The following is a 23759-nucleotide window of genomic DNA, read 5'->3' on the forward strand; positions in this document are numbered from 1 at the left end:
CAGCGTGTTGACTATAAGCTTAAGACTGATCCCTGACGAGACTCTTGCTTTTTTTTTTTTTCCATTTTATTTGCACTTACTTTATGAATTTATTCTGTGCAGTAAGTTTTTGTTTCTTCTGTGCAACCTCCTCTTCTAGTTTAGGAACGATCTGTTCCTTCTCAGTGAGTCTCATCGCCATGTGGCAGGTGAGGTCAGACACGGGTTAATCTTCCATGAGCTCTGTAAGGCACGGTGCATCTGGGGTGCCTCTTTCACCTGTGTTCAGTGACCAGCCAGTGTACATGTGAGCCCTTCAGTTCAGCATCACTCTACATTTTAGAACATGGGCAGCAAAAAACTCAATACTCTGGATCACCAACCCTGAGTCCAGCCCCATGGTCCTGCCTGGGCTTACCTCCTAATTCCACCAGAACGGCACACATTGTTTCTTTAAAATGACATAAACCAAGTATTTGGTTGCTTTTCAGATATGCATATCCTTGATGGCCTGGACAATTTCACAGGTACTCTTAAAGCGAACATGAAGATTTGAATTTTTTTTTTTTTTTTTTTTTTTGGTATTAGGGATTTAACTCAGGGGTGCTTAACCAGCAAGCCACACCCCATCCCTTTCAAAATATTTTATTTAGAGACAGGGTCTTGCTGAGTTGCTTAGGGCCTCACCAAGTTGCTGAGGTTGGCTTTGAACTTGCTATCCTCCTGCCTCAGCCTCCCAAGCTGCTGGGATTACAGGCATGTACCACCATGCCTGGCTCAATCTTATAGGTGTTCCATATCCATGATGATGGAACGAAATGGGTTAATAATGGAAAATCTCAAAATTCCTGCCCAGCATGGTGGCACATACCTGGAATCCCAGATATGTGAGAGGCTGAGGCAGGAGGATCACAAATTCAAGCCCAGTCTGGGCAACTTACCAAGACCCTGTCTCAAAATGGGGCTGAAATGGAAGTTCCTTCTCCATCTTACAGGAACATCTTTTGACCTGAAAGCATCCTGACTGCTGAGTATCTTTCCCATGTTAAATTCACACTTTGGTGCTGAGAACCAAGCACAGGGGCTTCTGCATGCAGAAGGCACGCTCTAGCACAGGGTCCCGCCCCAGCCTGTCTTCCACTATTGTTTTTTTTTGGCACTGAAGATTGAACTCAGTGGTGCCTCATCACTGAACTGCATCCCCAGCCCTTTTTTTTTTCCCCCCATGAATTTGAAACAAATCTCGATAAGTTGTCTAGGCTAGCCTTGAACTTGCAACCTTCCTGGCGCAGCCTGCCAAATTGCTGGGATCACAGAAGTGTGCCACCACAAATGGTTTCTTCCAACACATGGGTGTGCAGGCTCTGGATGGGATGAAGGGGCAGGCATGTGTGATGTGTGGATGGGACATGCCGGGCTTTGGGGCATCGAACTGCCCAGAGCGGGCAGTGAGCCAGGAGCACACAGTGATCTCAAAATAGCCCCTGCCCTTCCATAGCTTTTTTTTTTTTTTTTTTTTTTTTTTTTTTTGCGGGGGGTGGGGACTGCCCCTCTATAACTTTTTTCTTTTTGGGGGGGACTGAACCCAGGGGAGCTTAACCACTGAGCCACATCCCAGCCCATTTTTTACATTTTATTAGAGACAGGGTCTCACTGAGTTGCTGAAGCTGGCTTTGAACTCGAGATCCTCCTGCCTTGGGCTCCTGAGCCGCTGGGATTACAGGTGTGTGCTGCCCCTCTAGCTTTTGAGGAGCTGCCTGGGAACCCACATGGGCAGCACGCCTGCACGGGAAGTGTGCCCAGGCCGACCGGGAGCTGATGGCGCTGTGGTGGAGGCTGGCGCCCCTGCGAGTGAGCAGCACGCCGCAGGACTGTTACAAAGGCGTTCAGTTTATTCTCCTCAGCATCGCTGACATTCTCGGGGTTCACATTTCCCAGCGCCGCTCCTCTCCTTACAGTAGTTAATGTGCAATCTCACTTAGGGCCGGGGAGGGGCGGGGCTAGGCCCAGGGCAGGGAGGGCGTTGGCACTTCACGCGGGACAGGGTGGGCAGGCCCGTGGCCTGTCCCCTGTGAAAGAGGCGTGGGTGGACGGCCAGTGGAGTTGGGGGAGGGCCCTACTTTTTCTTTTCTGGTAGGTGGATGATTCTCCACTCATATTTCTTCCTGGCTGCCCAGGGTTGGGGGACCATGCAGCTCAGGGCAGGGGAGGGGAGGAGGGAAAGCAGCTGGCCCAGGGCAGGGAGATGCAGGGGTGGCTCCTGGGGTAAGGCACAACCCTGTCTTTGGCTCTCCTAGTGAGGAGTTTCCTCCCCTGCACCCCCTGCCCAGACCCCTCTTCCCACCCCTAACCCCTAGATGCCCCCACAGTCCTGGGAGCCAGGAGCACCTCCTGGGGTCCCTGAAACAAGTGGGCCCTGCCACCCAACCCAGTGCTGTGGGGCTCAGAGAGGGGGGTGGGTTGGGAGAAGACCCTAGTCCCAGAGAGCTGCCCCCTTACTAAGGCCTAGAAGGAGGGGAGCTCCTGCTTCCTTTGTGGGGGTCTGACTGGAGTCCCCACCTGCCCCTCACCTTGGCTGGGCCCAGCTGCTTGCCAAGTGACCAGGATATTGTGCTTTGGGATCAACGCTGGGATGGGGCGTCAGGCCAAGGGAAGGGAGGGGAGTGGGGGTGCAACTAAGGTGCTTGTGCTTTAGCTGGGGGTGTCGACTCCCCCCACACACTTGGGCCACCAGAGGCTAAGGTGCTGGGGACGGGCCAGGAAAGCAGTGTCGGGACCCCAGCCAGACCTGACACATCTGACAACCCCCATTCCTGCAACAAGCAGCTGTCTGGAGGGACCCCCTATAGGCTAGGAGGGGGTGCTGCTGGGTTGGGGTGAAGGTCTCCAAATCAGATTCCAAGGGCCCAATCCTGGCTGGCCCCACCTGACCTCCTGCAATCCCCTGCCTATGGAGAGAGGTGGCCAGGAGCCAGGGGCAGGCAGGAGCTGGGGAGGGAGAGGAGGGGAGAACAGGGCAAAGAAAGCAAGCCGAGATGTCGAAATGACGTGTGACTGTGCTGGGGACCCTGGGTTCACATGTAATGCTCAAAAAAACCAAAACACTAGCTCTAGGCAGAGTAAAAAGAGGAATGGTGAGAGAATTCCACAAACAGTTGCTAACAATGGATGTGGGCCTCGCCCTGCCTGCCCTGCCCAGCCCTGTCCGGCCCCGCAGCCAGGCTGGCCACCCAGCCAAGGCCTGGGACACCCTTCAGCTATAGCCTGGGTGGGGAGTGAGGGGGAAGCTGGTTGGACCCACAGGAGCCCAGGTGATGGCCGAGACCAGGGCCCCACCACGGAACCACATCCACACTCCATGCACCCACACATCCAGCCTGCCCCCAGCACCCCCATCCTGCCTTCTACAGCCCCCCAGGGAATGAGGGGACCTCAGACACAGTCCCGTTGGTTTGAAAAATAAAAGGAAATCTTATACTTCAATATTTCATTCGCTAAAAAAATGTTTTAAAAAGTATGTACAGGAGGTGGGGCTGGGAGCCCTGCTGTGGGGCAGGGTGGGGGGCGTGGGGGAGTGGGCAGTAGCCCCCCAGCCTGCTCCCCTGGGTTCTAACCCTGGTCTTACCGCCTCTCATGTCTTCACTAGTTTTTGAAAGCAAACCTACACACACGCACACATGCACACCCACACGCTCTGCAAGCCCCGGAGAGCTGTCTCATCCTCTGAGACAGTCCCGCTGCCCCAAGAGCCCCCCTCACTTAGGACCAGCCTCTCTCAGGCCCAGGGGACTGGCAGGGGCAATAGAGACTGAACACAGGGTGGTGGTGGAGGGGAGCACTGGGAGAGGCTCTGGGCCCGCCACTGGCCCCTGCCCTTAGTTCAGTCTTGGAATTTCTGAGCCTTCTCCGGGCCTGTTTCCTCAGCTGTAAAGTGGACAGTCCCGCTAGGCCTCGCCTATCCCAGCCCCCAGGTACAGGGACAGACGAGGGAACAGGAAGGCGCTTTTGGAGACTTGGAAGCACTGGGAGGTGGTAAGAGGGGTCCTGAGAACCCCCAGGGCCCCCTGGAGTCCCAAGGGGCTGCAGTGAGGGGCCAAGGCTGAGAAATGCTTCCACCAGGTGGCCCAGAGCCTGGGGAAGGGACCTTCCAGTCTGCCTGGCCTGGTGAGCAGGGAATGACTACTAAGGGTCAGGAAGGGGAACCAGAGCTCCCCGCTGCATGAGTGTGTTAAAGAAGGCAACAGGCCCTGGCACCCCCGCCCCATCCTCTCCCGGCCCAGCCTGGCTCGCATCGGGGGAAGGGGATGGGACAGGGAGGCAGAGGGGCTGGGAGCATGCAGCACCCCCCGAGGGTCCTGGGGAGGGACAGACAGTAGCTCGTGACCAAGATGGTGGGCAGGTGTGTGACAGGAAGGGGGAGTGTGACAGCCCCTTGGGGAGGGTCCCACGGGGTTACTGGAGGACCTCGGCTGAGGGGCCGGCCTCGCCATCGTGGCTGGCTGTCTCAAAGCCGTGTTCCATGCTCATCATGTCCGGCTCCATCTTGCCTGTGTCGCTGATGAAGGTGGTGTAGGCGTCGCCCTCTGCCAGCATCGGCTTAGCCTTGGGCATCCAGCTCTTGCGCACCACCCGGCGGGCATTGGTGCACATGTCAGCTGCAATGGCGTTCATCTCACTCTCCTTGAAGTTAGGGGCAAAGTTCTGGCAGTAGTCTGCAGGCAGAGCAGGCAGCTCAGGCCCAGTGTGGCCCTGGCCCACAAGACCTGCCTCCCGCTGCTTGGCTTTCACAAATCCCCACGGGGAGACCACTGACCAAGCCCCATGGTGGCCTGACTGAGTTTGGCCACGAGGAATGTGGGGAGATCAAAGAGAACGGCCTCGTGCACCTGAACCATTGGCACCATTTCCCTGAATTCAGAAACCAGGAGGTTTTACGTGGAAACCTCGACTCCTCCTAACAACAGGCTGGCAGGTCTGATGGCTGCACCTTTGGGGATTTGCTTGGCTGTTTCAACCTTCCCTTGTCTGCTCCGGGTTTGAGACCCTCCTGCCTGACACAGACCCCCTGGCCTCCCTTTTAGCACTACCCAGTTGTGAAGAAACCACTACAGTTACAGTCCTCTTCCCAAAAAGCATAGGTTGAGTCTCAAAATCTTTGTTCTTTCTTGGTACTGGGGATTGAACCTGTTCCTATTTATTTAGGGACAGGGTCTCACTTAATTGCTGAAGCTGGTCTTGAACTTGCAACCCTCCTGGCTAGGATTACAAACATATGCCACCACACCCAGCCCAGAATCCTTCCCAAAACAAACTGCACCCATTCATCAGGACCAACCCTGGATAAAAATACACCTGCCTCAAGTCTGCCTCAGGCCCCACCCTGCATCCAGAAGGTTGGACACTCACACTTGACGGCGTGGAGAACACGACTGTCCAGTGGTTTGCGTCTGGGATCATTGGTGGAGGAACGGATGCCGGTACCACAGCTGTTGGCCAGAGTGTTCCTGGGCAGGGTGGGGGGATGGAGGGCATCAGTGCTCCTAGTGGTGATAGGGTGTGAGGACACCCACTCCCCACCTTAGGGCTCTGGGAAGGGCCTCACCGGTCAAAGAAGGAGGCCAGGAGCCGTCGCAGCAGGACCTTGTGCCGCGTGCCTGCACTGACGTGGCAGTTCATGAGCTGTGCCCTTGTGATGTACACGTTGGTGCCTGGTGGGGGAAGCAGAGGTAGACCCATGGTGCTCCCAACTACTAACCCCTCAACACGGCCTGGGCCTGAGCCCTTCTCAAGCACCGCCTGCTACCAGGTCCCTTCCCTGTTGAGCTCTGGGTCCCACCAACTGGCCCCAGACCCCAGGGTAGTCAGATGAGGTTCCTTGGACTATTTCTGCCTTGTCAGTGCTCAGGGAAGGACAGAAAGAGTAGAGGCGCCACCCCTGGGGACCTGCTACCTGCTGAGCCTGGCAGCAAGTCCAGTATGACACCTGTGTGTGGCTGGTGTTCTGACCAGGCAAGGGCAGCAGTGAGCCCAGAAGGCAGCTCACCTAACCCCTACGTGTGCACCAGCTCCAGAGCGGCACCTCGGAGCCCACCTGAGCCTCTCAGTTCATGTCATCTTCATTTTCTGTGAGTGATATCAGACACTGAACCCAGGTGCCTTACCACTGAGCTACGCCCAGACCCACCCTCCACTCCAGCTTTTTACACTTGGAGACAGGGTTTTGCTAAACTGCCTAGGCTGGCCTTGAACTTGGATCCTCCTGCTCAGTTTCCTGAGTAGTGGGTATTGAAGGCTGTGCCACCAGCCTACACACTCACTGATGCTTGTGTGTTCTGCAGTACTGGGGACTGAACGCAGGGCCTTGCACACGCCAGGAGAGCACTCCACCAAGGAGCTACAGCCCAGCTCTCGGCTGGTCTAGACTCATCCCTGGTCTTGCCAGGGTGGACCATTACCAACATCACAGTCCAGATGGGGACACTGAAGGGCCAAGGGTGTCAGCTGCCCCAGAATACCAGCCCCTAACCAACAGGGAGCAGAGCGGGGGCAGCTAGGGAGAGAGTGGAGGCCAGCACACCTGTCACCAGCTCCAGCTTCTCTGAGGGGTCACCCTCATCGTAGAGCTTGGGGTGGCAACGGTTGCCGATCTGGTTGATGAGCTCAGCTGGGAGAGATGCCAGGTCTTGCCGTACCCGGATGCGACTGCGGGACTCTGGGGCCACCTGTTCAGGGAGGGCCTCCACCTTCTCGGCTGTGGGGAGAGAGCAGAGTGTACCTGTGTCTGGGTGCACCTGAGTGCGTGGGGGGGCAGGGTCCCAGGCAGGGCGGGGTCTCACCTGCCTGCCCGACATTCATCATGCTGTACATGGTGTACATGTTGCAGATCTGTCGGTACTGCTCGTCGGTGCCCTCCTCAGCCGCGTCCTCCTCCTCGTCCTCCTCGTTGTGGTAGGAGCCTGGGCTGTCACTGGTGTAGGCGCTGGAGGTGCCGGGGCTTGTCCGCTCTGAGGTACTGGGCCCGCTCATCACACCCCCTGCTGCCACCGCTGCCGCCACCACCGGGGCCGGCTGGGGCGTCCGGTTGGTGGCCAGGTCTGGCGTAGAGAACTTGGCCATCTTGCGACTGCCGTTGCCACCACTGCTGCCTCCGGCCTCCTTCTGGCTGCTGTCCCACAGCCTCTTGGCCACAGGTGTGCACTGCACAGAGTCCGACTCTTGCTGCTCCGTTTTGACCCGAGACACAAGGGGCAGTGGTGTGCTGCAGGCTGGCCAGCCTGATGTCTGCGCCACAGGGCTCTGGGGCTCAGATGACGGGGCCTCCTCAGCGTGCAGGCCCTGGGAGTCACAGCTCGGGGAGCTCACCTTGAGAAAGAACTCAGTGCCCTTCTCCATGATTTCCTGGATCTGCAGGAAGCCGGCTGTGTATATGAGCAGGAACTGGTCACCCATGTTCATGCTCAGCCGACCCGTGTAGCAGAAGGTGAGGATCTGCTGGAAGGACTGGGGCTGCACGGCCGCTGGCAGCTCCACCACGGCACTCCGGCTACTGTTGAACAGGTCCCGGAAGTAGGAGCTGCTGGCGGCCAACACAGCCCGGTGGGCCTTGAAGGCGTGGCCCTTGACCACCACCGACACATCACAGTATAGGCCCTGTAGCCGCTGTTCATTGAGGCACTCGAGGATGCTGTTGCCGAAGTTTGGGATCTCCATCTGCAGGGTCTGGGCCATGGCGGCAGCTGCAGAGACGGGGAGACACAGTGATAGGGTCAGGCAGCAAAATCCAGTGCTGGGTGGACCTGGTTGCATGGACCTTGCCTGCTGGAGGAAGACGTGCAAAAAAGCCTAGACATCCACACAGTGGAATCAAAGATTCCTCCTACCCGGACACTGACTTGCCTTTTGATATATTGTTATCCCTTGGTAGCTGGTAAGGCACTGGCTCCAGGGCCTCTGGTAAATATCGAAATCTACTAATTCTCAAGTCCTTTACATCAATGGTAGAGTATTTGCATAGAACCTACGCAATCTTCCTGTAGACTTTACTTACTTACTTACCAGGGCATTATGGATTAAACCCAGGGCTTGTGCATGCTAGGTAAGTACTCCACACTAAGCTACATCCCTAGTCCTTTTATTTAAACTTTTTTGGGGTGCAGGTGATTGAACCCAGGGTCCCAGGAAGGCAAAGTAGGCATTCTACCACTTATCCATGCCCCCAAATTCCCACACACTTCAGATGGCTTATAATACCTGATATAATGTAAATGCATATAAATATACTGATTTGGGAATAATGACAAGAAAAGTCTGTACATATTTAATAGATACAATATTTTTCCTGGAATTTTTTTTTTTTTTTGTGGTGGTATTGGGGATTAAACCCAGGAGCTTTATGCATGTCAGCCAGTCTTTTGACACTGTGATATCCCCAGCCCTTCTTATTTATTATTTGTGGTGCTGGGGACTGAACCCGGAAGTGCTCTACCATTGAGCTAAACCCCAGGCCCTTTTAATTTTTTTGAGACGGGATCTTACTAAGTTGCCCAGGCTGACCTCCAACTTGGGATCCTGCCTCAGCCTCCTGAGTTGCTGGGATCACGAGCCTGTGCCACATGCCTGGCTTCTGAATATTTTTGATCCTTAAAATATTTAATTTTTAAAATCTTTTCAATCTACAGTTGGTTGAATCTGAGATTGCCAAGCTCACAGATACTGATAGCCAGTTAACTATACTGTCAAATTGGTAAAGCCATGCTGTGACCAGGATGACTATGTTCTGTCCCCTGCAGATAGGAGGCCACTGGCATATTTATCCACATGTATTTGAATATTCAATGAGTTTACCTAAGTGCTTGGAAGGGTGATAGCCAGAAGTGCAAATGTTCACTAGCTGCGCCTGCATATGGCATCTTTGGGCACTGACAGGTAAATGCCAGGAGTCAAAGTCACAAGTGTCAGCTTTGCCAAGCACAGGATTCTCAAGCACTCTGAATGGTCAGTCCCCAAATTATACATACATACATATATAAATAATATATAAATACATACATATAAATAAATGAATGAATAAAAATATTTATGTAGTGTAATACCACTAATCACAAGGGAAATGCAAATCCAAACCCCAGTGAGACGCCATCTCAAACCCAAAAGGCTGGCTGGAATGAAACGGAGACAGAGAGCTGAAGGTGTCGCTCCATGGCAGACCACATGCTTAGCATGCACAAGGCCTGGGTTCCCCCTCCAGCACCAAAACAAAGACAGATAGTAAGTGTTGTTAAGGAGGAGAAATCATAACCCCCCTGAATACTGCTGGTAGGAATGTGAAATGGGGCAGTCACTTTGGAAAATGGTCTGGAAGTTCCTCAAATAAACATAGAATTACTATATAAATCACCAAGTCCACACCTAGGAATTATGCATAACAGAAATGAACAGATATCCACATAAACTTGTATACAAACTATCACAGTAGGATCACTGACAATAGCCAAAAGGTGCTGGGCACCGTGGCACACACCTGTAAATCCCAGTGACTCAGGAGGTTGAGACAGGAGGGTCACAAGTTGGAGGCCAGCCTGCGCAACTTAGCAAGACCCTGTCTCAAAAAATAAAAAGGGCTGGGGACTTAGATGGTATTAATGCCCAGTCCAAAACAAAATAAAACAACATACTCAATAGTCAAAAGGTGGAAACTAAAATGCCTATCAACTAATGAATAGATTAAAAAAAAATAAAAAATGTGGCATGGGCTGGGGTGTAGCTTAAAGGTAGCATGCTCCCTCAGCACACACACAACCCTTGGATGCATCTCCAGCACTATAAAACAAACCAGTACATACCCACAATGGAATAGGACTTGGTCATAAAAGGGAAAAATTCTGGCACATGACACAACATGGATAACCCCAGAAAACACTGAAGAAGCCAAAGGACCACAGGTTGTATGATTTCACTTACATAAAACATCTGGACTAGGCAAATCCAGTGAGACAGAAAGCAGATTGGTGGTTTGTTTTCAGGGAGAGAATGAAGTAGGGCACTGCTGAAGGCAAAGGGTTGTAGGGTTTATTTATTTATTTTTTAAATATTTTTTTAGTTGTTGATGGACCTTCATTTTATTGCTGGGAATCGAACCCAGAGCCTCACACATGCCAGGCAAGAGCTCCACCACTGAGTAATAACCACAGCCCATTTTAAAATATATATATATATATATATATATATATATATATATTTTTTTTTTTTTTTTTTTTTTATTTACTTATTTTTGTGGTGGTGGGATTGAACCCAGGGACTTGTGCTTGTGAGACAAGCACTCTACCAACTGAGCTATATCCCCAGCCCCCAGGGTTTACTCTTAACATACTGAAAAACCATCTCTGGGCACAGTGCTGCCTGCCTGTAATCCCAGCAACTCAAGAGGATGAGACGGGAAGAGCACAAGTTTGAGGCCAGCCTCAGCACCTCAGAAAGGCCCTAAGCAACTTAGTGAGAACATGTCTCAAAATAAAAAGGGTTGATGATGTAGCTCAGTGGAGCAGTACCCCTGAATTCAATCCCCAGCACTGGCGGGGGAAAGTAAAATTTAACCAGGGTGATAGTTGCAAAACTGAATATATTAAAAACTACTGACTTAGTGAGACCCTCAGCAGTTAGTAAGACATTGCCTCAAAATAAAAAAATAGTAAAAAGGACTCGGAACGTAGCTCAGTGATAAAATACCCCTGGGTTCAATCATCAATATCAAAAGAAGAAAAAACAACAACAACAACAAAAAAAAAACCAAAAACAAAAAACCAGTAAACTTTAAATGGATGTACTGCATGGTACATCTCAATAAAGCTGCTTTTAAAAAAAAAAAAAAAAAAAAAGGCAGCAATGTAGAGCACTTGCCTAGCTTGTCTGTGGTCCTGGGCTACCATTCCCAGCACGGCAAAGGGAAAAAGAAAAGAAAAGAAAAAAGAAAAGAAAAGGAAAGGAAAGGAAAGGAAAGGAAAGGAAAGGAAAGGAAAGGAAAGGAAAGAAAAGAAAAGGGAGGGGAGGGGAGAGGGGAGGGGAGGGGAGAGGAGGGAGGAGAGAGGAGAGGAAAGAAGGAAGAAAGTGAGAAAGAAACAGCAACTGCAACTGGTATCCTATGGGCAGAATTAGGGAATGAGATTTGCAAAGTAGACTTTTTGGGTTTTGGGTTTTGAACCTGCCCAGCATATTGCTCATTTGCAAAGATAAGTACTATGTCTTAAAGAAGAAATGGGAATTGATGCTGCTCAGGGAACCCACCCCCCTATTCTGGGCTCCAATTTGGGGAGGGGGACAGGGCATCTCTCAATGTGTGAACTTCTGTATCAGAGTCTGTACTACCTCTTCCAGGGGAACTAAGTGAGAAGATAGTTAGTCTATGTCCCTTACTTGGGGTTGATCCTCAAAGAGCTCTGAAGGAAGGTAGGTGTGGGTTGATAAAGTGACCCCAGTGACAGAAGGGAGTCCTCTGCAATTCTATAGGGTCTGTAGAAGGAGGTGATCCTAAGTGGAGGGTGCAGGTAAGAAGGCTTCTGTGGGTAAGAGAGGCCTGAGCAGACTGGGATAAAGAGGAGGAAGGCAGACAGAAGGTGGCAAAGGCCCTAAGCAGGAATTCAGTCCCCGTTTTTCTTTCCTCTCAGCTTTCATATTCCATCTGGTTGATTCTGCAAGGGCTGCTGTGAGGAAGAGAAGCAGCTTGTGACCAAGACTCAGAGGTGCGCGCTGCAGCCACTGTGCCAGAGCAGACCTGCTCCTGGGACCACGGGCTCCAAATATCTGCCTTCTCCGTCTGAAAACCAAGGCCCATAAAGCCAGCTCAGTTCTGCAAACTCAACCTGACTGAGCTGCTATTAGGTGCTCATTGCTCTAGCAGACCAGGAGGCAGATGCAGGCCCTGCCCTTCCCCTGGCCTACATGAGGTCCTGCCCTATATAACGAAAACTTACATAATAAAATGTAAACATTGTATACATAGTTGCTACACTGTATTGTTTAGGAAATGGGGACAGGAAAAAAGGATGAATGTATTCATTAGAGACAAAACTGTTTTCCCTAATTTTTTTCTTTAATTTTTAGTGCCAAGGATGGAACCTAGGGCCTTAGGCATGCTAGGCAAGTACTACACCACCTAACTACAGTCCAGCCTCTCCAGTACTTTTTGAGGTTTGGTGCATCTGAGGATGCAGAACCTGCAGGTATAGAGGAACAACTTAACAGTTATTCTTCAAAGGAGGATGTCAGCTTCCTAAGGGCAGGCGTCCTGGTTGGTTTTGTTCAAGATCAGTTCTTTAGAACAGAGTTAGATGCTCAACAAGCATCCGTGAATGTTAAAAGAACACCGCAGAGATGCCAGGCATGGTGACGCACACCAGGAATCCCAGCTACTGAGGCAGGAGGATCACAAATCCCAGGGCAGCCTGGGCAACTTAGCAAGACCTTGTCTCAAAAAATAAAGAAAAAAGAAAAAGAGGTGGTGGTGGAGTGCTTGCCCAGCCTGCCTGAAGCCATGGATCTCATGCCCAGCACCAGAATAAAAAATAAATAAAATAAAAATAAAAGCAGCACACAGAAAGCACCAAGGTAGGAATAAATGACTGGAGTTTGGGATGTGGCAACTGGCAGAGAGGGCCCAGCAGGGTCCCACTAACTCCGCTCAGTGTGCCACGTGCTGCTGCACACTCTCCACTCGCTTCACGGCTCACAGCAGCTGCTGAAGTGGACATCAGCCCTGCCATGCTTTAGAGGTGGGGTACACAGTATGGCCCTACCATTCTCCAGGAATAGGCACAGGATAAGCTGCATGGCCAGCCTTGCCAAGTGCCTAGCACAAGCATGGTATGTGGGGATCAGTGGGCAATGTGGGCTTTGAGTTTCTGGAGTAAAGGAAGCAACCGACGTGGCAGAAGGGCTGAGGGAATCTGGTCCCTCCCCCAGAAAAGCCAACTCATGACCCCAGCTTTAGGGCCCAGCACCCAGGACTTAGGAGCCTTTGACAAGTGAATCAGGGGTTGGTGGTGCAGGAGTAATTGGTTCACACAGTTCAGCCAATCAGCTCACAGGAATCCTCCCCCCTCCATGTAACCTGGGTCAGGGAGCTGCAGACATGTGAATGTGGCCTTGCTGCCCCAGCATCAAGTGCAGATGGTCACTACCAACAGGAAGGACGGGGGCAAAGAGAGGCTGCAGAGAGCCCTGGGACTGAAGTGAAAGGCCACCAGAGACCCAGACATGGGCCCTGTGAGCTTTCACTCACACTGGGTTCCCAGGAGAAACAGGCCCTCAGCAGCTGGAACCTGGCCATATCGCTTGCTGGGTGGAGCAGTGGCAGCATAGTCAGGGAACAAGGCCTCTAAACCTGCCAGTGATTCTGTCCCCAGAGTCGAGCCCCCAGAGCAGCTAGCAGGGAAGGATGACTCTTTTTCTCCTGACCACAGGAGGAAAGGTGCTTTTCGACACAGCACCTACAGCTTTCTCCCCTCACCCACCGTGGGTCAGGCCCACTGTGCCCCCACCTGGGTGCCCCTCTCCATCCTCAGTCAGCACTGTGAGAGTTCAGGCTGCAGGATCTGGCCCCCAACTCCCCCACAGGGTACTTGCCTTAGAGAATATAAACTCCCCCAGGCAAAATACAGTATCAGAATCATCTGTCCTCAAAATCTAGCATATCAGGCTACCACAGGAACAGAAGGGCAGGAGGCCACAGAGCAGCACCCAGCCCCACACAAGGTGGAAGGGTCGTCTCGACATCTCCCAACTGGACCCAAGGACACAGCAAGGCATGCAGTTTCCATGACCTTCTGATAGTCACTTAACAAATATTTGACAAGTCCCTGAGGGGGCAGGAAGTACTTGGGAGCCCAGGTCCCTGCTTCTGAAGCTCAAGTCCTGCAGACGTGCCCATTCACCCAAGGTCGTACATATCAGCACAGTATCAGATGGAGGTTCTGACCTTACCCACAAGAGGTGACACCACGATCTGGAGGGACAGTGGTAGGCTGGGAGCACTGGTACTTGTAGAAATGTCACTTCTGGAGGATCATGCTCAGTCTCAGGGCTTTGTTATGGGCTGAACTGTGTCATGTCAAATTCACATGGTAAAGTCCTAATCCTCAGTGTGCCTATCTTTCAGGGTGGGATTCTTTTATTTTATGAAGGCTGACACTGGGGATTGACCCCAGGGACACACTGCCACTGAGCTATGTCCCCAGTCCTCTTCATTTTGCAACAGGGTCTTGCCAGCCTCCACTGTGCTCCTCTGATGCTCCTGCCTCCGACTCACCAGTCACTGAGGTTATAGGCACCTGCCATTGCACCAGGTCTTGTTTTTTTAAATTTTGGTGCTGGGGTTGGAACCCATAGTCTTATGCACGCAGGACAAGTGCTCTACCCGTGAACTACATCTCTGGTCCCAGAGGTGGGGTCTTTAGAAGGTAATTAAGCTTTGATGGAAGCAAAGCCTGCTGCCATATGCAAACCAGGAGAGTCTTCACCGGAACCTGGTCATGGCAGCACCTAGAACTGTAAGAAAATGTCTGTTGGCTAACCAGGCTCAAAACACTACATAGGCTTATCTATTCCAGCGGGAGCCTCTGGCCGCACGTCCCCGTGGGGCCAGACTCACTGCTCCCACCCACACTGCAGCTGAGCTCCAGTGCTCCCTTCGCCTGCCTTGATCAGGACAAGATCTTTGGTTTTGCTCCAGACTCCTTCAAAACCACTTTGTACCACCACCTTGACACCACCAAGTAGCACTGCTGGGTCCTGATGGTGATTAGCTGGGGGCCCTCAAGGTCTGGCCCTGCCTGCGCTTAGGCCTCCTGGAATGCTGTCTCCAAGATGGCCAGGGCTCTTCACACCTTCCCTGGTCACACTAAGCACGTCCCAACACCAACCCCGTAGGTTGCTGTCCCACCTGAGCTTCTCTCACAAGCACTCTTCCCATGACCTGGCACACGATGGCATCTATTTGCTATGCCAGTTCTGCAGGGGTACAGAGTCGCCTACATGGTTCACCTGTGCGCCTCCTACCCCCAGGACGCATAGTGCGTGCTAAATAGTCATCTGGGGAATGAATGATCATGTCCATCACTTCCAATCTAACTCCCTTTCTGTTCCACTCAATGAGTCTTTAATAGAAGGTGGGTACAAGGCATTAACTCAGTTAAGCACCAGTGCTCTCTTCTGAGGGCACACACTGGGTGGCCTACAGAGTCCCACTTGGGGCGAGTGTCACCAACTTTCATGTTGCTGACCACTACTCACACTGCTATTGAATCACACCGTGGAAGGAGGCTGACAGGAGGATTCCTGAAATAGAAACCGCTGGCTCTTTGGGAAGAGCTCCAGAATTCCCCAGCCAGCAAGGCAGGGGTAATAGACTTGAGCCTCCTGAGGACTGTCGAACACAGACAGATGTGTCCAGATGAATTTCAAAGAAAGCTGTGAGATGCTACTGGCAGGTATTATGGTTTGAATGTTTATGTCCCTCTGAAATTCCCCGGGCCGCGGAGGGGTAGCTCAGTGGTAGAGCACTTGCTTAGCATGTATGCGTAAGGATGTGGGTCCCATCCCCAGCACCACAAAAAATAAAAATAAATTCTTATATTTAAACATATTGCCAATGCAGTAGTATTAAGAGGTGGGCCTTTGGGAAGTAATTCCTAAGGGCTCCACCCTCAGGATTGAGGTCTTTATAAAAGAGGCGGGAGGAGTTTGTTTACCCCTCCACTATGTCAGGACCTGCAGCAGTCTGTAAGGAATAGGCTTCTTCACCAGACATTTAACTCTTAGGTGCCTTGGTCTTGGACTTTTCAGTCTCCAGAACTAAGCAATGCATTTCTGGTAGGGCTAAAGTGGCACAGCACTTGCCTGACTCCCCAGACCGCAATAAAAACAAGTAAAACAAACAAACCAACCTTTTGTTGTTTATAAATTACCCAGTGTAAGGCATTTTGTTATATAGCAGCCTAAATAGACTAAGGCAACATGTGAAACAGTTAAGGGAAACTATCAACTCCAAGTTTAACGAGGAGGAAAGGCCCTGGAAAGTACCATAATCCTTTATCCAGCTCAGCAGGAGGTAGCTGGATCCTGGCCCAGAGCCACTCAGACCCTCTCTGTCAGGGTTGAACACAAAGCTAGCCTAGGCTAACACATTGCTAGTGAAGGAAAATGTGGTATCTGACTACTGGATCCTACTGTTTACATCTGCATAAGTACATGCGCATTTAATTCATTCTTTTTTCTTTTTGGTACCGGGGATTGAATCCAGGGGCACGTAACCCCTGAGCCACATCCCCAGCCCTTTTTTCATATTTTATTTAGAGTTGCTTAGGGCCTTACTAAGTTGCAGAGGCTGGCTTTGAGCTAGAGATCCTCCTCCTGCCTTAGCCTCCCCAGCCACTGGGATTCCAGGTGTCCCTGCACCACCATGCCGAGCATTCATTTTCTTTTTCCCTGATAGGCTGTCGTTAAATCATCCTTGGCAGGTAACAGGATTAGTAACTAATTTCAGCTCATGCTGTGCTGGGCCTACCATGCACCAGTGCCCAGCAAAGGCTCAGACAAGGTTTACTCACTTCTCTTGACAGTTCCTGAGGAAGCGACGAGTTTTCCCATCATTTTATGGATAAGAACAAGGCCCAGAGAGGTGAACAGAAGCCTACACCACACAGTTCTTAAAGAATAGACCCAGGTCTGGAGCCTGACTCTTCTGAAAATCAGGCAATGCTGTGAGACAACTGGGACTAGCCCATTTCACAGATGGGATTACTGCCTGGATTACCTCACCTCAGCATCTCAGAAGCCTTCCAAGGGTCAGATTGGCATGGTGCTCCTTCTGCTCCCTAGGAAGGCCTTCTTCCCTTCCCTAGCTATTATTCAGTTCTTCCACGCTCCAGGAAGAGCAGTCTCCATCTTGCTGTCTCTCCCTCCTACTTGCTCCTCACACCCCTCCGGAATCCAAGTGGACTTGATGCGGTAGCTCCAGCTCCTTAGAAAGCCAGCAGCAGACCCCATGCCATGCACTGCCCAAACTCTGACCATAAGCCAATCTGAATTACAACCCATTCCCAGAGTGCATTTAGACCTAAAGACAGTGTGGCAGGAATGAAGAGCAAGTGCAAATGCCCTGAGATGACGCTGGTACATTAATGTGCAGCTGTAGGGCTGGAGGGAGGGTGGTTCAACTAGGGTTGGGGCTTAAGAGATGTGCTGGAGACCAAGCAGGGCCTTGGCAAGGAAGGATTTGAGTCTCTGTGTGTTTTACTGGGGATTGAACCCCAGGGCCTCAGGCATGCTAGGCAAGTACCCTTCCACTGAGCCACAACCCTGGCCCTGTCTCCCCCCCCCCCACTTCTTCAGTGCTAAGGATTAAACCTAGGGACATCCTACTGCTCAGCTACATCTCCAGTCTTTTTTTTTTTTTTTTTTTTTTTTTTTGGGATGCTGGGGATTCAAACCCAGGGCCTTGTGCTTGCAAGGCAAGTACTCTACCCGACTGAGCTATCTCCCCAGCCCCTACATCTCCAGTCTTAACATTTGCAACAGGGTTTCCCTAAATGCTCAAGCTGGCCTTGAACTGGTGATTCTCCTGCCTCAGTCTTTCGGACTGCTGGGATTACAGGCACACACCACCGCACCCAGCAAAAGAATTTAAATCTTCCTATGCCTACCTGTAGACTCAGGAGGCTGAGACACGAGAACCACAAGTTGGAGGCCAGCCTCAGCAACTGCAATTGAGCAAAATCCTGTCTCAAAATAAATAAAGTCTGCGGATACAGCTCAGTGGTTAAGTGCCCTTGGAATATGTGGGGGATTGGTTTTAGGATCCCTGAAGATTCCAAAATCATGTTCAAGTCCATTATATAAGATGGCATATATTTGTATAAAGTCTACACACATCCTCGTCTAAACTTTAAATCATCTCTAGAGAAGTTATAATACTTAATACAACATAAATGCTGCATAAAGTGTTAAAACTGTATTTTTTAGGGAATAATGACAACAAAAGTCTACATATGTTCAGTACAGATGCAATTTTTCCCCCAGATATTTTTGTTCTGCTGTTGGTTGAATCTGCAAATGAGAGCCCATTGCATTTTACTTGGCTCAAATCCCTCATAAAGCTTCTCACTCACAATGATGCTCTGTGACATTTATCTATAATACTGCTGGCCTGACATCAGTCTCCCTGACTACAAAATGGGCTAACAGAAGCAGTCACCCAGGAGGGTGTTTCAAGGATTAAACAACTGAAGAACATGGACAGATTGGTGCTCAACTCATTGTCAGTGCAAAGTAACGCCAGCTGTAGTCAGTCATATCCCCTGGGTCCACCCCCTTTAGGCTCTTCCCAGACTGTAAGCTCCCTGAAAGTAGGAGACATGTTCTGCCTCTGTTTCCCAGAACCTTGTGCTATTTCATGGGATTACCAGGCAGTACCCCCTAGGGTCCACCAGTGCCTTCCCAGCATGAACCAATCACACCGCATACACACCCCTCACGTAATCCTCCTTATAACAGTTTCTCCTGACCATTCCACTACTGCCATTTGCACCAGATCATTCTCAGTGGTGGGGCTGGCCCTATATGTTGTCCCAGGTCTCTAGCCAGTAGCACCCCCCACCCATGACAACCAAAAATGTCTCCAGACATTTCCTAAGTGTCACTGGACAGGGCAGCTTCATTCCTGGATGAGAATCCCACACAGGACAGGTCTGACTGCTTGTCCCCACTTATTAGATGAGGAAACAGAGACTCAGAAGTCAAGACCTCTAACCAGGGTCTCATGGATAGGCAAGGTGGTATTAGTCATGAAATCTGCCTCTCTCCAGTATACTGTTCCCCCACCTTACCTACTGTTGGCTCCATTCAGAAAACACCATTAACACAAAAGAAGGTCCCACAGGAGAGATGGGAGAGTGCACAGGCGATGGACAACCACACTGAGCATAACCTCTTGACACATCGCCTCTGCACACTCACCCAGTCCTTCATCCCAACCTGACATACAGGTCACCATAGCCTCATGGCCTCTGCAGTTCACCAGCTTTCACTCCCATGGGCTTTGGAAAGAGGGAACTTGGAATATAGGCAGGGGCACCCATTTGAGAGAAGGGCTTGAGTGCCTCAGTTTCCTTGTCCATCAACTGGTGATGACAACGCACAGGTCCCGCTAGTAATGGGCTCCTGTGAGTTTAACATGGAAAGTGCTCAGAGAAAAACAGGAGGTGACAAAGGGCAGGGAGGGACCCAAGAGAGGGAACAGAGAGACATGAATACCACCTGTTTTTGAGTCATCACCTCAAGCACAGCTCAGGTGTCCTGTCTGGGCCCAGCAGGCTCCCATTCTCCATCAAAGGCTCTGGCAAAAATGAACCTCCAGGGTCAGACCTCTTGGAGTCAGTTCCCAAACTCAACCTCTGGGCTGACCCTCTGGTGGATCCTGTATGACTACCCATAACGAGATCCCCTGAAGCCTACCTCAAGAAACATGCTGGGGTTCCCCGCTGCCCAGCCAGGGAGCCAGATTGAGGAAAAACCCTGGATGCAGGCCAAGGGATCTGAACTTTCATCTGGGGGCGATGGAGAGGGCCTTTCTTTTCTTTGGACGGCACTAGGGATCTTATCTCCACAGTAGGGTCATCCTCACTCCCTTCCCTCATGAAGACCAAATGTTTCAAGCACTTAGCAGGAGCCTGGCACATACTCAATAAAAGCTTTGAGTGTGCTGTCCTCTTGGCCTAGAACACACCCCTCCCTCCGCCCCAGCTAATTTCTTATTATTCAGATCACAGCTCTCCCGGAAGCCTTCCCCTGACCACCCAACTGAAATCTCTCAGCCCCCACAAGGCTCGCTACTACCTTTGCCTTGTATCCATCTTCATAAATAGAGCAATCCTGGAATTCTCTTCACATTCCTGTCTGAGGTCAGTCTCTTTCACCAGAGGTTGCCAGAGAGCTGAACTGCTTCCTTGGCCCCAGCAGAGAACCAGGTACAGCAGTGACGCCACACTCCTCTCGAGCCGGCTGCCTGTTGCCCTCATCCCGTTTGTGTACTGCAAGTTCTCACTGAAAAGCCAGCACCTTCTCTTGCTGCAGTCGAGGCCCCTGCCCGACCCCTTTCTTTTCCATCTTCCACATATCTGGGCCAGCTCCCACCAGTCTCTTGTCCCCATTTCAGCTGTGACTAGATGGTACCCACCCCTGTCCTTGGTACACAGACCAGGTGAAACCCAGGAGGATCCAGTCTGTGCACAGCAACTCCAGGCCAACAGGCAGGAAATAAGGTCTCTTTGTACATTAATCCCCAAAGACATGGTGGCAGCAGCATGGGGTGACGTAACAAATGAAAAGGGCCAAGGTCCTGAGGACAACACTGATGCCAACTACCACAGATGCCTGTGGGACTGGAGGGTGGTCCTCCTAGAGATGGGCTTGTAGAGGTGTGTGTTCAGACCCAAACGACAAGGTCATGGCAGAAAAGGGGGTGAAGGGAGCAACCAGCAAGTGCAAAGTTCTCTCGTGCGGCCGCTGGCCCAGTCTGCTACTGGTGGGGTATTCTGGGAACTGCAGGGAGATCCGAGGGGTGGCTGAGGGAGACAAACCATCATTAAACCAGGAGAACCGGATGATACCACTTGACCTAGCAGTTTGTGGCTCCTGCCTCAGGTGCTCTGGATCCCAAATCAAAGTCCCCAGGACACCCTGGTAACAGCCTTGCAATTAGTCTAAAAGGAAGAGCTGAGCAGTCTGATGAGAACCAGAGTAGGAAAAAAAAACAGCTCAGGCAAGCAAAGCCAAATCCAGCTCCAGAGCCGTAACAACCATCCTCAGAACCCTTCCCCCCGAAGGTCCGCAGTTCATGACCCCTGACCTCTTGGCTCTCAGAAGGGGAATGGGAAGAGGATGTGATCAGGGTCTCTAAGAAAGAAGTTTCTACTGTTCAACCTTTTGGGACACCAGGGACTATCAGTCTGTCTGCAAGGAAACAGAGCAGTCCCTGGAGATGGAAAGCAGGTAGGGTTTGGAACGTGGAACTAAAAAGAGTAGGGAGTTACTCCACTCACACTCCTGGAAGGGGACTATGGGACTGGACTGAGGGGCAGTCAATCCCAGATGGGGCATCTAGTCACGTGACCTGTGAGGCACCACACCTCCCAGCTTCCGCCCCTGGACCACAGAAAATGCCTAAGAGACCCTATGGTGGTGAGCAATCCATGAGCTCATCCCACCAGCAAGCTCAGCACAGGGCCTGGTCCCAGCAGGGCGCCTGGAAGGCAGAGACCTGGAACCTGCAGCCCCCAAAGCCTGGGCTGCGGTGTAGGTGCCTAACTAATCCCTGAGCCTCTGCCATAACCTGCCTTTACTTTGGCAAGAGCCTCCCAGACAAGCCAACAGGGCTGCACACATTCACCTAATGCTTCACCTCCAGGAGGGGCACACGGAATTCAGGCCCAGAGAACCAGCACCTCCACATCCATGGCCTATGACTGTCGGGTCCTGTTCCCTAGGCTTGAGCCCTCAGGCTCCAGCCCCCAAAGTGGACGAAGAACCTGGGACCAGGAGGCTGCCGCCCCGCCGGGTGTTCGGGTGGGGGTGGGCGAGGGCCACCCATGTGGTAAACAAGATGCCTGAGCTAGGTGTTCCAGACCATGTCCGGAGCTGCCCACACAGACGCCCACCGCCAGCCCGCTCCTGGAGCAGCTGGCAGAGGCTTCAGGGATGGGGTGTGGGAAAGAGGAAAGCCCGGGTCTGACCCTGAGCGACCCCTGGGGGGCGTGGGTGCATCTGGGCTCACCCCTCCGGTCACACTAGTTTTTCCTGCCCGGCCCCCACAGCCCCAGCAGCCTAACTCAAAGCGCAGCCTCCCGGCTCCCCAAGCTGCTGCCGCCGTCCCTTCACTTCCCGGATCGGCCCTCGGATCTGGGCGCCCCCCGATCCCTGACCTCAAGTGACCCACGGCCCTGTCTCCGGGAGTGTGCGATCCGCCCCCACCCGCCATGCCCCACTTCCCGGCCCCTCGGCGGCCGGCCCCGGCCTGTAACTCGACCCGCCACCTCCGCGGCGCCCGCAGTACCTGAGGCGGCCCCTCCCGCCCGCTCCGGGCCGTTTCTCCCCGCCGCGCCGCGCCGCGCTCCCTCCTCCCCCAGCGGCCGGCCCGAGCCCGGCGCCTCCCCTCCCCCTCCGGCCTCCCCGGCGCCTCCCGCCTCTCCTCCGCGAGCTCTCCAACTTCCCGGGCCCCCGCCGCGCCGGGTGCGGGGGCCTGGGTCCCGGCCCGCCGCCCCCCAGGCCCCGAGCCCGGCTCGGAGCCGGACGCTGTAGGCCGCCCGTGGTGGCCGGGTCTCCTCGCAGTCGCCGGGTCCGGGCACAGTGCGGGCTGCGGGCCCGGTTCCCCTCTGTCCGAGAACAGCTCCCCGGCCTCCCGTTTCCGGCCTCGGCCAGCCCTTGGCCGGCCCTCGGCTACCCTCGGCCGCCCGGGCAGGAGGAGGCCAGAACTGGGCCTGGGGCGGGCCACCTCACCTGCGCCGTGGCCGCGCTCCGGGGGCTCCCGGCGGGCTCCGCAGCGGCAGCTGGGGCCGGGCCTGGGCCCGGGGCGCGCCCCCCTGCGCCGGGGCCTCGGCCTCCGCCTCCGCGGCCTCCGCGGCCTCCGCCTCAGCAGCAGCGGTAGCCTCGGCGGCCATTCATTGTGGGCCAGGCCGCCCCAGCCGAGCGCCGAGCGAGCGCAAGCAGCGCCGCCGCCGCAGCCGGGCCGGTGAAACGGCCTCGGCCCCGCCTATGCACCGCCCCCAGGCCCCGCCCCCTAGACGAGGCCAGCCGAGCCCCGAGCTTGCCCCTTCTTACCGGCTTCTACTCCTTCTGCCCCCTCCGGGTTCCTCGCCGTACCTCGGTTCTGCAGAGTAACTAATTCGAATCCCGATCCCGCCATCTTCTAGTCCCACGACCTTGGGGAAAGTCACTGACTTTCCGAACTTTAGTCTCCTGTAAAATGAAATAATGAGTGCTATTGTGCCAGACACTGTTTGGGGCTCTTTTGTTGTTGTTAGTTAGTTGCAGAGATATGAGGAAACTTGCTCAAGATCACACAGCGAGGGAAGTGATGGCGTGTGCCAAGATTTGAATGGAGGTTCTAGAAGCGACAATAAGAGCTAAGACTTTTAAGATGCTTACGCGATGCCTGCTTCCGTTAGCATTTTGCCTGTATTAACTCAATTTCCACAACCCACAATAAAAACTAAAACGTTATGCCCGTTTTAACGAATGGGGGAAACTTAAGTAGAGTTAAGAACGGTCAGTAAGGTAAGACTTCCAGTCTGGCTTCCAGCCAGGCAGCAGGGTCCGCTACTCTCAAGCTTTTCGGTACCAGTTAGAACCTATAGAGGATTTATTATGGTGAGTGGCTGCTTTGCACCCTTTCCAAGAATTCTGTCATTTTACCTTTACTTTTACTTGGAAGCCAAGATTCTGACTTAACAGGTAAGGGAAGTGAGGACCCGAGAGTTTAAGTAAACCTACTCAAGAGTATGTGATAAGGCTGAAATTGAAACTCAGTAAATCCGATTACAGAGCCTGAATTATTCCTGCAGGGTGCTCTGAAATAATGTGTATACAGAACCCAGCACACAGGAGGCGATCAATAGGTGTTGAGTTTCTGTTTACTGCTCCCTTTCCGAACCACAATATCTTCTTTGGTTAAAGAGATGTGACGCGTCTCCTTCCAGGGAGCTTTTGTGTTTAAGGCTACCGGCACAGAGCATTCA

At 52.6% G+C, this 23759-nt stretch overlaps 1 protein-coding gene across 2 annotated transcripts; it reads right to left on the bottom strand.

Annotated features, from left to right (window-relative positions):
- Window positions 1-1620: 1620 nt before the first annotated feature.
- Window positions 1621-23622, bottom strand: Nacc1 (nucleus accumbens associated 1). 2 transcript variants are annotated; one of them, XM_047532004.1, is made up of 7 exons: window positions 23515-23622; window positions 22843-22980; window positions 6816-7715; window positions 6557-6730; window positions 5582-5687; window positions 5386-5483; window positions 1621-4691 (listed from the first exon to the last, which is right to left on the bottom strand). In XM_047532004.1, exons 2-7 carry the CDS (start codon window positions 22925-22927, stop codon window positions 4432-4434), a joined length of 1623 nt encoding a protein of 540 aa, XP_047387960.1. In that variant the 5' UTR covers window positions 22928-22980; window positions 23515-23622; the 3' UTR covers window positions 1621-4431. The 2 variants fall into 2 exon arrangements, with proteins under 2 accessions (XP_047387960.1, XP_047387961.1); XM_047532005.1 differs by lacking the exons at window positions 22843-22980; window positions 23515-23622 and adding an exon at window positions 22522-22730.
- Window positions 23623-23759: the final 137 nt, after the last annotated feature.

The sequence above is a fragment of the Sciurus carolinensis genome, chromosome 17, assembly GCF_902686445.1.
Source record: "Sciurus carolinensis chromosome 17, mSciCar1.2, whole genome shotgun sequence".
NCBI classification, from domain to species: domain Eukaryota; kingdom Metazoa; phylum Chordata; class Mammalia; order Rodentia; family Sciuridae; genus Sciurus; species Sciurus carolinensis.

What these genes read in the sequence shown, in the direction of transcription:
- Nacc1 (XM_047532004.1), bottom strand. Translation starts at nt 22,927, where the DNA reads ATGGCGGGATCGGGATTCGAATTAGTTACTCTGCAGAACCGAGGTACG. An exon ending in CTGGCCTCCTTCTTTGACCG is followed by an intron (nt 5,484 to 5,581) that starts GTGAGGCCCTTC and finishes CACCCTGCCCAG; the next exon opens with GAACACTCTGGCCAACAGCT. An exon ending in TGTTCTCCACGCCGTCAAGT is followed by an intron (nt 4,692 to 5,385) that starts GTGAGTGTCCAA and finishes CTCTGCCTGCAG; the next exon opens with ACTACTGCCAGAACTTTGCC.